The sequence below is a fragment of the Ochotona princeps genome, chromosome 2, assembly GCF_030435755.1.
Source record: "Ochotona princeps isolate mOchPri1 chromosome 2, mOchPri1.hap1, whole genome shotgun sequence".
In the NCBI taxonomy this organism is placed as follows: domain Eukaryota; kingdom Metazoa; phylum Chordata; class Mammalia; order Lagomorpha; family Ochotonidae; genus Ochotona; species Ochotona princeps.
The window spans coordinates 106,809,567-106,826,215 of NC_080833.1; the positions used below are offsets into that span (position 1 = coordinate 106,809,567).

The 16,649-nt window shown below is 43.6% G+C and overlaps 1 protein-coding gene across 1 annotated transcript; it reads right to left on the bottom strand.

Moving 5' to 3' along the window:
• Positions 1 to 13,775: 13,775 nt before the first annotated feature.
• On the bottom strand, positions 13,776 to 15,798 carry LORICRIN (loricrin cornified envelope precursor protein). The gene is made up of 2 exons (XM_058660921.1): positions 15,184 to 15,798; positions 13,776 to 15,027 (listed from the first exon to the last, which is right to left on the bottom strand). The coding sequence occupies exons 1-2, from the start codon at positions 15,353 to 15,355 to the stop codon at positions 14,015 to 14,017; spliced, it is 1,185 nt and encodes a 394-aa protein (XP_058516904.1). The 5' UTR covers positions 15,356 to 15,798; the 3' UTR covers positions 13,776 to 14,014.
• Between the last annotated feature and the right edge of the window lie 851 nt (positions 15,799 to 16,649).

Here is a 16,649-nt window from a genome sequence, read left to right on the forward strand (position 1 = left end):
GTCTTTAAGGACAGCTATCTGTCTTTTGTGAAAGTTATGACTAAGCCCAGTGACCCCTGTCAGAAAATCCTGACCCCCACAAGGCTGCCTGTAACAGCACAGGGGCTGAAGGAGAGGCTGTGATGACTGACTTGCAATGTCGCTGCTCACCAGCAGGGAGCAGGTGAAATCTGTCTCCATGGCGGGAAAGCAGGTGGCACCTGCACATTCTGAATCTGAAACCCTGGGGTAGATTGGGACCATAAAACAGCAAGGTTGACTTTCTTTTATCTAGTCTGGGATTGCAGCTGTGAACGCCACAGAGGCTGTGTGAGGTGGGCTTAGGCACTACCATTTTGCCAGACACCCCCGGGGTTGAGTGACCTGTCTGAGGGCGAGCGTTGGAGACTCTGTGCCTCCACATTTGGTCATTTTACCCTACCTCTTGTAATTCACTTTGGTACTTCACATTGACTCTTTGCATCTGTTTATAAATGATGTTTCCACATGCTCAGTTTTACCTCCTATTGAACTGCAGCCCACCAAAGAAATACCTAGCTCCATAAAAGAGTTCCAATGACAGGAAACTCATCATTTCCAATTGCTTTTTTTTTTTTTTTTTTTTTTTTTTTTTGCTGGGATAGAGAGAATGACTTTGAAGGAAAGTACCCATGGCTGTTTTTCGTGGAGAAGACCAAAACATTGAGGATGGCATTTTATTTATTCAATTATCAAACACACGTGTCTGACATTTACAAAATCGTCACTAAATACATTCCCCAGTCTTCTTGGACTGCCATCCTGGATACCACAGGCTGGATGGCCTAAACAGTAGATGCTTATTTTGTGAGTTATGAACTCAGCAGAGGAGAGAAACAGTGACCTTAAATATGTGACTTTAATATGATTTCCCCCCTAGGAACCTACTGTAATTTCATCCCAATGTAACAATGTTGAGAAGCTAATCCAAAGCCAGGAGCTAGGAGCTTTTTCTGGGTCTCCCATGGGAGTCCAGAGTCCCAAGGCTTTGAACCATTGTCAACTGCTTTCCCAGGCCATAATCAGGGAGTTGGAAGGGAAGTGGAGCAGCCAGCATATGAGTCGGTGCCCATATGGGCTCCCGGGGCATGCAAGGCGAGGATTTAGCCACTGAGCTACCAGACTAGGACCTGCCATCTCTGTCTCTCTCTCTCTCTCTGTTTCTCTTCTCTCTCTCCCTCTCTTTTATGATGCAGTTCTACAGGATATGGGATTTCCCATCCCCGTCCGCAAATCTCTTCTGCTCCTACTGATTTCCCCTCTAGTATTACAATGGGTGGTCCTTCATGAACATTCATAAGTGCACCATTCTGTTATTGAAGTGTTTCCTGACATTGTAGGCATGGACAAACGTCAGAGAGTCCAACATCCTACTGTCAGGATATTTTCAACAGTTTCACTGGGAGTTCATCTTTGGTTTAGATGCAGAGACATACTGCACTGTCTCCACATCTGGATATACATTTCTATTACACATCCCCTTAAATACAGAGCCAGAAAACACAGTCCACACCAGGAGAAAACTAGAAAACTAATATCATGTTCTTTCAGGAAATCTTGACTCACCAAATACTTTTTGGGTTGTTCTAGGAGATCAACATGATCCTGCTCTCAAAACCCAGTAAGTCCAGAAAAAATAACTTTACAGAAATATTCTTCTAATTAACACAGGTAAAAAAATCTCATAAATATATAGCAACCTAAATGAAAAAAGTAAAAATAAAGCATGAGTGATAAAATTTTTTTCTTTCTCCTTATGTTGGACCATGGAGTTGTGTATTTTTACATTTTCATAATAACTTTGAAATTTGGAATTCCGTAGCATTTCATGGAGGGATGGTCTTGTGGCAATGAATTCTTTCAGCTTTTGTTTGTTATGGAAAATATTTATTTCCTTCTGTTTCTGAAGAATCATGTTGATAGATGTAGTAGCCTTGGTTGGCATTTTTTTCCCTTCAGAACTTTGCATATTGTATGCCATTTTTTCCTGCTCTGTTACGTTTCAACTGCGAAGTCTGGCATCTCTGGGCTTGGTGCAAGTGGCTGCAGGTCAAGGACACTCCTCAGGTCCCATGAGGGCCTGGGTGGGTGCATGGCAGTGGAGTTGATTGACTCAATGTCTGCAGGCCACTTAGAGGTTGAACTACAGCAGCTTGATCACAGGAGACACCCCTCCATGCCTGTGGGCTGCAGGAGAAATTCCCTAAGACCTCCAGGGACTCACCTGTTCCAGGAAGCCTGCCCAACTGCCTGCAAGAGTTAAGGGATGAGCAAAGCTGAGTGTCTGCTTCCCAGGGAATCAGTGGACCAAGCTTCTGAGAACAGATTGCTCAACAGCTTCTTGGGACCCCAGTAGGTTGGGTGGGACTGCTTGATTGATCGTAGGGGGCCTCAGCAGGTTGAACCACTTAGGAAAACCAGATTGGTTGCTTCTGGGGATAGTGGGTACATGCTAGTGGTTACTGGGCAGTAGGAGTGTGGATATGTTTTCTGGAAGCCTCTGCAGGATGAACCACTAAAGGTGTGTGCCACCCAGCTTCCTTCCAGGTTTATAAAAGAGTGGGGTGGGGCCTCTTGGCTGGTGTGCAGGCTGGGTCTCCCACATGTGTGCAGGGTCCCAAGGCTTTGGGTCATCCTCGACTGCTTTCTCGGGCCACAAGCTGGGAGCCTGATGAAAAGTTGAGTAGCCAGGGCATGGATTGGTGCCCATATGGGATCCTAGTGCTTGTAAGGTAAGGATTTAGCCATTCAACCAGTGCACTGGGTCCTTGATTACTGATTTTTTTTTAAAAAATAAAGAGTTATTTAGTTGAATGAGGAGAGAGACAAAAGGCACTCAAACTGTGAAGACAATATAGTAATGGAATATAATAGATCTTGTATTTACAATCAGTTGATTTTTGATAAACACATCTAAAAACCACACAGAGAAAGACACTCTCTTTAATAAATGATGATGGTACAAACTGTAAACATACATGCTGAAAAATAAAATTACATTTTCATTTCTCATCAAGCAAGAAGTATGAGATTTGCTTCCTCCTTCACCGGGAAGACTTGGAGCAGCTACGGCTGCAGGTGGGTTCCAAAGGAAGAACAGAAGTCACCTCAATGCAGTCAGCAGGGGGAACGTGATAAAGCACTGAGACCAAGCATTGTAGCATGGAGTGAGAAAAAGGCCAACTTGCCACTGAATCCCTGGTGTGACAGTCCCACCCTCTCCGCAGAACCTGTTAGGATTCTAAACTCTCCTGGGCCGTTTTGTTACCTCTCACCTGCAGCGCTGGCATGGGGTTCCTGTGCCTCACACAGATCTGCACTTGATTTGTAGTGAGTGAACCGGGAGTCTTGTTCTGCTGTCCCAGAGCCAAAGGTACTCTTGTGGATCTAGTATTCTTCTCACACAAACTGTGGTGGACCCGCAGCATGAGCGGTATTCTTGGGGCGCTGGAATGGGGCAGTGACTTGGGATCCATGACTCCCAGGCTATTTCTGGTGCCAATGCTGCTCTCATAAGTCCAGCTTCTGACTTGGGTAATGGCAGGGAATCTGAGTGTCAGTCCCACTAGCAGCACCAGCAGAGCCTGCTTCCAATACCTGAAAAGATCCTGACTTCAGTCCCTCCCTTGGGAAATGACTGGGAACTTACGAGAGGGATTCCAGCAACTGCACAAGGTCCTAGAAGCACACCAGATCTCCACTATCATTACCATCAATTATATATACACACACACGTATGCATACATATATTTCTGTATACATATATGTATATATGCACATATATTATATATACTCATGATATATCTCTCACATATGTGTTTATGTAATACAGCTTCCTATGTATTATTATATAATATATAATACATTAATATTGTTTCATGAATCCGAACAGAACTAAACACAAAGTAGTCTATCAAACTTATATGCAAAGGTACATCTTGTGTTAATTGCCTTCAATCCATGAATCATATCCTACAAAAGAAATAGAAATCATTGCTATATCAGATGGGCACAGATTGCTGTAGGAATGCAAAAAAATATAAAAAAGCAAAAAAATATAATGTTACAAAAGAAGCACAATGACACTTTAGTGTCAGACAAGGAAGAAAAAGAGACTGAGGAACTGCCTAATGAAGTCTAAAGAATGATTACAAGGGCCTGGCATGGTAGCCTAGCAGCTAAAGTCCTTGCCTTGCATCTACTGGGATCCCATATGGGCACAGGTTCGTGTCCTGGCAACCCCACTTCCCATCCAATTCCCTGCTTGTGGCCTGGGAAAGTACCAGAGCATGGCCCAAAGCCTTGGGACTCTGCTTCTGCATGGGAGATGTGGAAGAAGCTCTTGATTCCAGGCGTTGGATCAGCTTAGCTCCGCCCATTGTGACAGGTTGGGGAGTGAATCAGTGGGCAGAAGATCTTCCTCTTTGTCTCTTCTCTCTGTATATCTCACTTTCCGATAAAGATAAGTAATTCTTAAAAAAAAAAAAAAAAAGAATGGCTAGAAGGTGAGCCTGAGGGATATTAAACAACGCAGACACACAGTTAGACAATGCTGATCTGAATGAAAAGTTCAACAAAGAAATGGGAATATTGAAAACATATCAAATATTGGAGATGAAGAACTCCAAGAGTCAAATAAAACATACAATGCAAGCCTTATCAACAGACTAGCTAAAAGAAGAAAGATCATCTGGTCTTGACGACAGGTATTTTGAAGTATCCTAGTCTAATAAAAAGATGAAAAAAATAAAGAATGAAAACAATGTTCAGGACCTGTAAGATATCATCAAATAAAGCAATATTTCACATTTTGAGAGCTATTAAAAGCAATGGCTTATAAAATCAATGAAAAGAAAGAGTAGCTGGAAACCTTCCCAATCTGGAGAAAGACATGGAGATCTCTATGAGGAAGCTCATACATGCCAAATAGGATCAGAAATAACCTCTTCACAGCACATTACAATCAAACTTTAAAACATACAACACCAAGCAAGACTGCTAAAATTTGCAAGAGGAATATTCAGGTCACTTCTAAAGAAATTCCCATTAGATTGGTAGCAAAATTTTCATCAAAGATCCTCATTTTCTGGGAGATAATGGAGAAATAAAGTACAAGTTTTGAAAGAAAAATATAGTACAATTTCTAAGAGAAAAAAACAAAACAAACAAAAAACCCCCTATCAACTCAAAATACTTTGCCCAATGAAGTTCTCTTTCATAAATTAGGGAGGAATACTTTATGAAGACAAACAAAAGATAGGAGTAATGGATCATCCCCAAGCACCCTAATGAAGGGTACTTAAGGATGCACACTATCTGAATATAGAATTAAAGGTAATCTTCACTATGAAAGTGTGTAAATGTACTTAACTTCCCAGGGAAAGAACAAACTCAACTCATTACAAACAAAAGAAGTCTCAAATGGAAAAGTATGTTTCAATAATAATCTTGGATTTAAATAGAATAAATCCTCCAATTAAAAGATACAGATTGATTGAACACGAAAAAGGAAAATACAAGAGCCAACAATGTGCTGCTTATAAGAACACTTCACCACAAAAGTTAGACATGGATTGAAAATGGAAGGAAACAAAAACACATTATATGAAAATCAAAATCAAAGGGGAGCTGGAGTAGGATACTTACATTGGATGAAATAGACTTTAAGACAAAAACCTGTTAAGACAAAGTCACTATGTAAATGTCACGGAGTCAATTAAATGGGAAGATAGGATCTTTGAATGTATATACTCCTAATGCCAGAGTACTCAACTTTGTAGCAAAAATGAAGAATATTTAAGGAGAAGCATTGAGCTACAGCAAAATATCTGGGGACTGAAACACCAAATTTTAATCGATGGACAGATCACAAGGCTAGCCTTCATCAACAAAAGACTTAGTCTGTACTGTAAGACAAATGGGTCTGATAGATACTGACAGAACATTCTATCCCATGGCTGCCAAACAGGCTTTTCATCAGCACATGGAACATTCTCTAGGATAGACCCTCTGCTGGCTACAAAATAAGTCTCATAAATTTTGAAAACACTAAATTGTACCATATATATTTTTTTCTGATCATAAAGAGACAAAACTAACGACTAACAACAGAAGAAATTCCAGAAATTATACAAACATATGGAGACTGAACAAGATGCTTCTGAATGAATATTGAGTCATTGAATAAACCAAAAGACATATTTAAAATTCCCCAAAGTTAAGAAAATGAAATACGACCTAGCAACAACTTATGGGATCCAACAAAAGCAGTGCTAAGATGAACATTAATAGCATGAAGAGCCTATATATGAAAGAAAGGATGGAAAATAATTAACAATACACCTCAAGGACTTAGACAAACAAGTACTATATCCAAACTAACGGAAGAAAAGAAATACTAAAAATTCAAGAAGAAATAAAATATAAAAGTAACAAATAACACAAAAGGTTAATGAAATGATGAGTTGGTTCTCTGAAAATGCAAATGAAATTGACAAACCATTAACTGGAATGATCTTGAAAAAGAGAGAAAAGAGTCAAATCAATAAAATCAAAGATTAAAAGGAAATATTGTAATGGATACTGCAGAAACACAGAGCATTAGTAGGAACTATTTTAAAAAATCTGAGAACTCACTTGAAACTCAGTTTATAGAGAGAAAGGGAGACACAGGGGAGAAGTTAAAGGAGAGAAGGAGAGAGATCTTTCTTCCACTGACTCACACCCCAAATGGCTGCCATGGTCATAGTTGGACTAGGTTGAAACCAAGGGCCAGAAGCCTCATCCTGATCTCCCTCATGGGCAGGAGGGACCACAGTACTTGGGCCATTTTCTCCTGCATCCCCAGAAGCTGGATTGGAAGGGGAGCACCTGATACGGTACATGATGCCAGCATTGCAGTGGTGGGATTTACATTCTAGACCACAATGCTGGCTTTATTGTATTCTGAACAATTACAGGCCAATACGTTCGAAAATCTAAAAACTTCCAAAATTCAAAATTCTCCAAAATGAAATCGTGAAAATCTGGAAAATTGGAACAAATAAGTAGCTAGCAGTGAGACTGAATCAGTGATGAAGAGTTTCCCATAAAAGTGTAGCGCACAATCAGATGGTTTCACTGATGACAACAAGCTACAAAAAAAAAAAAAAAAAAAAAGAAGATTAATACCAATTCTGAAATGATTCCTAGTAGTTAAAAGAGAAGGAGCTCTTCCAAATTCATTTCACGAATTCCGAAATATTTTGTCAAAATCAGACAAATATACCAAAAAAGCCCCCTATAGACAAATATCTCTGATGAATCTAGGTGCAAAACAATTCCCAAACATACTAGCAATTTGAATGTAGTAACATATCATAAAGATTGTTCAGTTGACTCAGTGGGATTTATGCAAATGATGCAGGAATCGTTCAACATACAAAACTCAATAATTGTACTCTTACATCGTGTCAGCAAAATAGAGGATAAAAATCATGTGATCATCTCAGCACATGCAAGGATGGCACTAGTACTACGCTGCTGCTACTCATGATGCCAGAATCCCATCTGGGCTCCAGCATGAGTCCCAGCTGCTCCACTTCTGGTGCAGCTTCCTGCAAATGGCCTGGGAAAGCCAGTGGATGGTGGCCAAAGTGGGAGACCTGAATGAAGCTCCTGGCTCCTGGCTTAGGGATAGAGATCTCTCTATCTCTCCTTCTCTCTCCTTGTAACTCTGCCTTTCAAATATATATATATATATCTTTATATATATATACAAATCTTTATATATCTACATAAAGATAGAGAAATCTTTATATATAATATATTTATGTATTATTATATATAGAAAACATTTTATAAAAGAAAATATCGCTTTTATTAGAAAACCAAACAGATCATACACAGAAAAAGTATATCTCAACAGAATAAGGCCAAACATCAGATACTCACAGACATCATTCTGAATGAGGAAAAGCTGGAAGTAATTTCTACCAAGATCTGAATTGGACAAGAATGGACAGTCTTTTCATTGTTACTAAACATATTTCTGGAAATTTTACCCAAAGTCATTAGGCAAGAGAAAATAATAAAAGGCAAGACGAATAGGAAAAGAAGTCAAATGATCTCTTTATGTGTATAGTATCATTTTATACATAGGAAAAGCAAAAGACTTCACAAGAGACTATTAAAATAACAGATAAATGCAGCAAAGCTTCAAGACATAAAACCACAAGCCACACAAAACAAGTAGTGAATTATATACCAACAAGTTCTTGCTGGGGAAGAACTTAGGAGAGTTATTCATAATAGATACAAAATATTAAGCATCTTGTGATAAATTTATCCAAAAATGTGGAAGTTCTCTGCAATGAATATTATAGACTAGTGGAAGAAACTGAAGAATATAAGAAGTGGAAAGACTACTCAATGTTCATGAACTAGAAAACTTAATAATGTCAAAATGTGCATTCTTCCTAAAGCAATTTACAGATTCAATGCAGTGTCCACCAAAAGCAAAAGATGTCCTTCACAGAATCAGGGAAAAATGATTAAAATTCATATGGAAATATGAAAGACCTTGAATCACTAAAGAGAACTTGAACAATAAAAATAAAACTTCACCTTGGAAACATACGAGAGGACTATTATAACCCAAACAGCATTGTAATGGCATAAAATAGTTACATTGACTTTTTCAACATAATGTAAATTACGGAAATAAGTATGTATATATACAATAAGCTTATCTTTGACAAAGCTATTAAAAACATTCCTTGGACAGTGTCTTCAATGCATAGTGTTGGCAAAGTTCGATTTCCACATGCAGAAGTTCTAAATAAGACCCCTTTCTTAAACCCTATACAAAAACCAGCTCAGAATGGATCAGGAGTGGGTATTGTGATACAGTAGGTTAAGCTTCCACTTGGGATGCCTGCCTTGTGCCTGGGATGAGGTCCCACCTCCTCTGCTTGCAATCTAGCTTCCTGCTGATGTGCCTGGGAATCAGAAGATGATAGTTCAAGTACTTGGACCCTGTTACCCAGGTAGGAGACCTATATGGAATTTTAGGCTCTTGCCTTTGGCCTGGTCCAGTCCAGGCCTACTGTTGCGGGCATTAGGAGAATAAATGAGCAGATAAAAGAGTCTCTTTCTCATCTTATGATGTTTATCAAGTACATACATTAATAATAAATGAATTTTAGGGCCCGGCGGCGTGGCCTAGCGGCTAAAGTCCTCGCCTTGAAAGCCCCAGGATCCCATATGGGTGCCGGTTCTGATCCCGGCAGCTCCACTTCCCATCCAGCTCCCTGCTTGTGGCCTGGGAAAGCAGTTGAGGACGGCCCAATGCATTGGGACACTGCACCCGCGTGGGAGACCCGGAAGAGGTTCCAGGTTCCCAGCTTCGGATCGGTGCGCATCGGCCCGTTGTGGCTCACTTGGGGAGTGAATCATCGGATGGAAGATCTTCCTCTCTGTCTCTCCTCCTCTGTGTGTATCTGGCTGTAATAAAATGAATAAATCTTTAAAAAAAATAAATGAATTTTAAAAATGGATTGAAGATATAACTATATGTGAAGATACGAAAGTGCTATGGGAAACCAGAGAGGAAACCTTTTAAAACACTGATATAGTGTTTTAAAATACATCTACTCCATGGAATACTATACAACACTAAAAAAGTGGAAATTCTACCACTGGTCAACAAGATGGTCCCAACTGGAAACCATTATGCTCAGTGATATAAGCCAATCCCAAAAGGACAAACATCCTATGCTTTCTCTGATTTAAAGCAACCTTCAAGCAAAAATACAAAACAAATATATAGGTAAACAAGTATATGCATATATTCTCGTAGGTGAATTATGTAATGGAGACTAGCATACCAGAAAGTAGATATGTGGCAGCACACATCTCTACTGCTGATAAAAGAATTCCTAACGAAACTTAAATATACCCTGATAAGATGATACTACATTTTCTACCTTTGTCTATACCAACAATGCCATAACACACTTAAATAGCAGAATGTTACACTTGTAGATGCTACTAAAGGACTATACTACAGTATACTACATGGGGGAAAATAGTGGGAGGCAGAAAATAGGGAGGGAGAAGGGAAGGGAAGCAGGGGAATCCCTATACTTACAAAACTGTACCACAGAAAACAATAACAATAAAAAATTTAAAAAGAGCTCCAGAGGTCTGGTCAATAAAAGCAGTAATGGACAAGCGAGTGCACAGACAACTGACAGAATGGGAGAAAATATTTGCAAAGGATTCATCTGATGTTTTGTTAATATTCAGAATATGTAAAGAGCTAAAAAATTCAACAACACAATCCAGTTGAGAAATGGGTAAATTATTTGAAAATACATTTTTCAGTAAAAATGGGGTAAAATGGGATAAAATGACACATATAAATCAATTTTAAAAACTGTATGTCTACACTTATATAATCTCCAAAACACATGCCAGTAATCCAATGATTATCTTCAGGAGTGCTAATGAGCAGATGAAGGAAGGAAACTTCTGAGATTAGTTAGAGGGAAGAACTCACTTGGTAAAAACTGAGCTGACACTTAGAATTTGTGCCCTCATATCTGTGTAAGTGATATTATAATCAAAATCTCTACTCTCATATTTCAGAATTTCATTCTGATCTATCACTAGCACTTCTGAGTGGACCTCTGTATACACACGTATAGTGGCTGCTGTAGGTATTAGGTTCTCTATATAATTCATCATAGTGTACGGGCATGCACATTTTATCACGTTGAGTGAAATGTAGACTTGACTTCCACATAGACCCTTTTATTCCTTCACTTACCACATAACTGTCTTAAACATTTCATCTACATACATTAAGAATCACATATATGTCTCAACTATCAAGTATAATTTTTCAGAATTTCTGGAGTAAAAAAATACTGCCCTACATTTCTTCATAATTTCACACTTGACTGTATTCTGTTTTTTCTCCTTGATGTTCTGACTTGGCTTTTTTACTCTTTCCATTCTTGTTTGAAGAACTTCAATGTATTACTGTTTTAGGTTGATGAGTTGACAATATTTTTTCTTGTTTTGTTACATTTTAGATTGGCTTTGTTTTACTTTCATTCCTTCAAGGTGTGCTCACTGAAAACAGAATTCTGGGCTTATAATTCTTGTTCGGCACTTGAAAAATGTGTTGCCACCACTTTATGGTCTTTGTGGTTTCTAACAAGAAATCAACTGGCACTAAAGTAGTAATTCTCCTATAAGTGATAAGTCATTTTTCTGTATCTTCTTTCAATGCTTTTTGTTTTCAGAAACTTTATTTTGATATCTTTTGATGTGGATTTCTGTTTGGGGTTCGTTCATTTTGAAATTGATGGTTTATTGTTTCCATCAATTTGAGCCATCCTTTCTTGTAGCTTTTTTTAGTCTCACTCCTCTCTCCCCTCCTTCCTAAACTCTGATAATGCAGATGTAACCTTTCATTCATGCAGATGTAACCTTTCATTCTTCACGTTGTGTTCCTGCTTTATTCCCAGGCTTTCCCCCCTGCTGCTGAGAGTGGATAACTTATTTGATTCATTCTTGGCTTCAATGACCCTTTGCTCTGTCATCCCTACTATATTGTTGAGACTCTCCAGTGAGTTTTTAAGCTAAAACTCTAAAACTCACTTCTACAGTATCTTTTAGTTGTTTTTCATGTGATTTTTCTTTGCATCTTCTATTTCTTTGTTGAAATAATACATTTATTCATTGGCATCAAGTGTTTGCAATTTATTCTCTCTGTTTGGAAAAACATTTATTTACTGACTTATGTGTGAGGCTAAGAAAGAGAGAGTGAGTGAGTGAATGAGTTTCCATTATACTGATTAATTCTCCAAATGCCTGTTACAGCCCAGAATCTGAATCTGAGAATGCAACCTGGGTCACTTGGGTGGCAGTGACCCAATTGCTTGACCCATCACTGTTGTCCTTCAGCATGTACATTAACAGGATGCTGGAGTCATGAGCCAGAACTGGGGGGTCAATCCCAGGTACTTCAGTATGGGGCTGAGAGATCTAATCAGTGGCTTTTGGCCAAATGCCTACATATTCCAATGTGTTAGCTGGCTTTTCATCACTATAACCAAACATCCAAGGATACTATAAAGGGGAAATGTTGATTGAATTTTTTTTTTTTTTTTTTTTTAAGATTTATTTTATTTTTATTACAAAGTCAGATATACTGAGAGGAGGAGAGATAGAGAGGAAGTGGAGCTGCCGGGATTAGAACCAGCGGCCATATGGGATCAAGGCGAGGACCTTAGCCACTAGGCTACGCCGCCAAGCCCAATGTTGATTGAATTTACAGTTTTAGAGGCTTAGATCCAAGATGGTTTGGGTCCCCTGGTTTGTTTTCTGATGAGAATGGCAGACGACAATGGCAGAATGTTGATGGAAGATCACATGTTGGACCACGAAGCAGAAAGACAGCAGGTGAGCCTGATCTGGGGTTTTCCAACCAATCTTTTCAGAATTTGTGGGGGCATGTTTCCAATGACCTAAAGACTTTTCACAAAATCTATATCCTCCTGAGCATCACAACCTGGTCAGTAATATACCTTCCTACTCCAGCAAGATATGACTTTCAGATTTAAACATTTGTGTGAGTTTGAGGGTCATGTCATGCTCAAACCATAGTGCTCAGGGACTCACCATCATCAATCCTTTAGTTCTAAGAGCTCTAACTATATATACTGCCTTGTTTTCTTCAGCTTCCAATATTTTCTTTTGGTATTTATGTCTAGAGATGTTTGCTCTACTTATCGCAGCACTAGCAAGAAATGCAACTGATATCCTGACTTTCATTTGTTAAAAATAATATCAATACAGCAGTTGGAGTTCTCTATATTTCAGCCTATTACCTGTCTTCATCAATATAAGATTATTTCTGTAAAATGGCAAGGGTGGTGCTGGCGCCAGTGGAGGAGCTGGGTAGAGCAAATCTGGTTCTAGTGTGACTCAGTAGAAAAGTTGCTTTGGCTTTTTTACGGAGCAGGAGCAGGTGGATACATTGGCATTTACTCACAGCAGGCCAAGCCAAAGTATGGCCAGGACTGTTCTACATCTCTGCTGATGTTACAATTCCCACATCCCTGGGAGCAACAGTAGCCCTGCCTTGTTAATTAGAAAGTTACTTATGGTGTCTTCCCATGATCTCTCTGGAATCCATGCTGAACATTCGCTATATTTGTGCTGTATCTTTCCAAGTTGGAAGAAACTCCTCCAAGAGGCCAGGAAACAGTTGCTCTCCTTCCTCCTACCCCTGCAGGGGCGGAGTAACGTGGTTACTTGCTGTAGAGGCTCAGGCAAGTCTCAGATGATTCTGTTTGCTCTCAGGAGTCCCAGTAGCACAACCCAGTGCTCCTCCCAGATGTGCAACGCAGGCCATGGGAGACTACCTCTCCAGGGCAGCCTGCCTTAAAACATCAGAGTTCAGCGAGCAGACCCACAGTGGCAGTAGCTACCCACGTCCCGCACCCCCTCCCCCCGGGTGGGAGAACTGCCTACAAAAGCTCTCCCCAGGATCGTTGTATGTGGGATGCACTTCACAATCTATAACGCCACAAACCAGAATGTTGATACCTTTGATCAGGGTTTGCCAGCCATGCCTACACCCCTTTCCTCCAGTAGAATGTGCATGCAAGGCTTTCAAGCGAGGCGCAGTGATTGGAAGCCACAGGTGACTACGGAACACCACAAGACTCTGGAAGCCACAAAGACTGCTCGAGAACCAGAGATTCCCATGAATTGCGCATTTATTGATGGTGGAGGCACTGAGGGTGGGAGGTAGTTGTACAGACATCAGGAAGGAAAATCGCGGAACCAGACACAGCCAGAGAATCCGGAGACTTCTTCTGGGGACTGTCTGGACCAGAAGGATAGGGAATCCTCGGGCAATATCATGAGAGCGCTAGGCCCACCGGCACCCACGGAGAACACCTGCAGCTCATCGGTCTCCGTGGTGACCTGGGGGGTCTTACTTGCACGGCCAGGAAGGCGCCTGCTTCTGCTGGGTCTGGTGGTACACCGGGACGCCCTTGCCGCCTCCGCAGCTGGAGCCGCCGCCGCTGCCCCCAGAGGAGCCGCCTCCGCAGCTGGAGCCGCCGCCGCTGCCTCCGGAGGAGCCGCCGCCGCAGCTGGAGTAGCAACCACCGCCACTGCCCCCGGAGGAGCCGCCGCCGCCGCAGCTGGAGCCGCCCCCAGAGGAACCTCCGCCACAGCTGGAGCCGCCCCCGGAGGAACCTCCGCCACAGCTGGAATAGCAGCCGCCGCTGCCGCCGGAGGAGCCGCCGCCGTAGCTCTGCTGGGGCGCGCAGCAGGACTGGGTGGACTGCTGCGAGGAGCAGTAGCCGCCGCTGCCGCTCGAGGAGCCGCCGCAGCTGGAGCCGCCCCCGGAGTAGCCGCCGCTGCCACCTCCGCAGCTGGAACCGCCCCCGGAGTAGCCGCCGCTGCCACCTCCGCAGCTGGAACCGCCCCCGGAGTAGCCGCCGCCGCAGCTGGAGCCGCCGCCGGAGTAGCCGCCGCTGCCACCTCCGCAGCTGGAGCCCCCGCCGCTAGAGCCCCCGCCGTAGCTCTGGCATTGGTAGGGATGGCTGGAGCCGCCGCCGCTGCCGCCCCCGCAGCTGGAGCCGCCGCCTCCCGAGGAGCCGCCGCCGCAGCTGCCGGAACCACCACCGCTGCCGCCGCCGCAGCTGGAGTAGCAAACACCGCCACTGCCCCCGGAGGAGCCACCGCCGCAGCTGGAGCCGCCGACGTAGTACTTGACGCCTCCTCCGGAGCCGCCGCCGCAGCTGCTGGAGCCGCCGCCCCCGGAGTGGCCACCGCCGCAGCTGTGGCCTCCGCCGCCCCCGGAGTGGCTACCGCCGCAGCTGTGGCCGCCGCCCCCGGAGTGGCCGCCGCCGCCGCTACCGCAGCTGGAGTAGCAGCCGCCCCCGGAGGAGCCACCGCCGCCGCCGCTGGAGTACTTGACGCCTCCTCCGGAGCTCCCGCCTCCGGAGTGGCCGCCGCAGCAGACGACGTGGCCGCCGCCGCCGCCACCGCCACCACCGCTGGAGTGGCCGCCGCAACAGACGACGTGGCCGCCGCCGCCCCCGCCGGAGTGACCGCCGCAGCTGGAGCCGCCGCCGCTAAAGAAGCTGCCGCCGCCGCCTCCGCCGCCGCCTCCGGAGGACTTCCCGCAACTCACGGGAGGGAAGGAAGTGGGCTGCTTCTTCTGATGAGACATCTTGTCTAGGAAGGAAGGAGATCCTAGAAGGTGAGCAGAGAGCGTCGCTGGACCAACTGCCCGAGGATGCAGCTGCGGAGGCGGCGGCTGCATCCATAGCAACACGGTAATGCTACTGAACTTCTAGAAGCCAGCCTGAACAGACTAAAGTTCTGTTGGGGATGCCTCCTGTACCAAAGGAGCTGGGACTCTTGGATTGCGCCTTCTGGAAAACAGTCAATATCCCTCCCCTTTCAAACCCTCAAGTCATCACTAAGCCTTAAATAGCCCAACAAGTGGTACTCTCAGCTCTCCCCTCGCATGTGTGACTTGGAGGCAGATCACCCACACTCCTGTCTCTTTCTCATCACTTGTAAAAAAGAGTTTGAAAAACAGAGTTTCAACACATCACTCCTAGGATCTCTTCCAATTTCAACCCTGATTTTTCAACCGCAAATAGAAAATGTCCACAAATGTTTACAAGAATGGATTATTCCACCCCCTCCCCCAGCACAGCAGAGGGGGGCTTGTGGGTCTGTCAGAAGGCTCTCAGCAATTACTTCCCTGCAAAGCCCTTCACTCAAACCCCTGATCTGTTCCCCTGAGCTAATTGGTGATCCGAGGGCTAGTTATTAGACTAAAAAGAGAAAAGAAAAGAAAAGAAAAGAAAAGAAAAGAAAAGAAAAGAAAAAAGGCTTGGCCACAGTTCTGTGTTAAAGCAGATCAAGAGCCTGGTAGATCTTTGGACAAGACTCCAACCCACAAGACACCAGTCACTTGCTTTGTGGCTTGCTTAACCCCAAACATGGCAGAGGAGATCGGAGCTGCTACGAAGCCCCATCCCAGCATCTCACACGTGTCATTTCCTCGTTAGGTGAGGATGGGTTTAGCTTCTCCCTGTCACAGGCACCTGCTGGACCCCCCTTTGCCCAGCGCCATGCCTGCCCCTATAGGGGTGGCACAGAAGTGGAAGGTAGCCTTGTCTTGGGATATTTCCATTCTCAGACCACTGCTTCACTCCCTGCCTGAATCTCATCACAGCCTCACTTGATTTGGGAAGGCAGAATCCCTACAGCACAGCTCCCGAAGGGAGCGGAGGCCTTGGTCCACCACTGTCAGCTGACCTCGGCCACACCAGCTGGGAAGAGGAGAGAGCTGGTAGGGCTCACACTTACCCGAAGCACCAGGAAGGGTGATTGAGGAGATGTTGGTGATGTGAGGAGCACTGGGGCACCCGAGGTTTTATAACCCGCTCGAAGGGCGTGATAGCCTCAGCTACGTGACCTGTGATAGGGCCCCACCTTCCAGTGATTGCAGGCACAGGGTGGCCCATTCGCGAAAGTCTCAGCATTCTTGGGATAGATTGCCACTGTGACTGGACCACCTCTGATGCAACTGTGTGGAGGGT

What these genes read in the sequence shown, in the direction of transcription:
- LORICRIN (XM_058660921.1), bottom strand. Translation starts at nt 15,355, where the DNA reads ATGCAGCCGCCGCCTCCGCAGCTGCATCCTCGGGCAGTTGGTCCAGCG. An exon ending in CGGAGGCGGCGGCGGAGGCG is followed by an intron (nt 15,028 to 15,183) that starts GCGGCGGCAGCT and finishes GCCACTCCGGAG; the next exon opens with GCGGGAGCTCCGGAGGAGGC.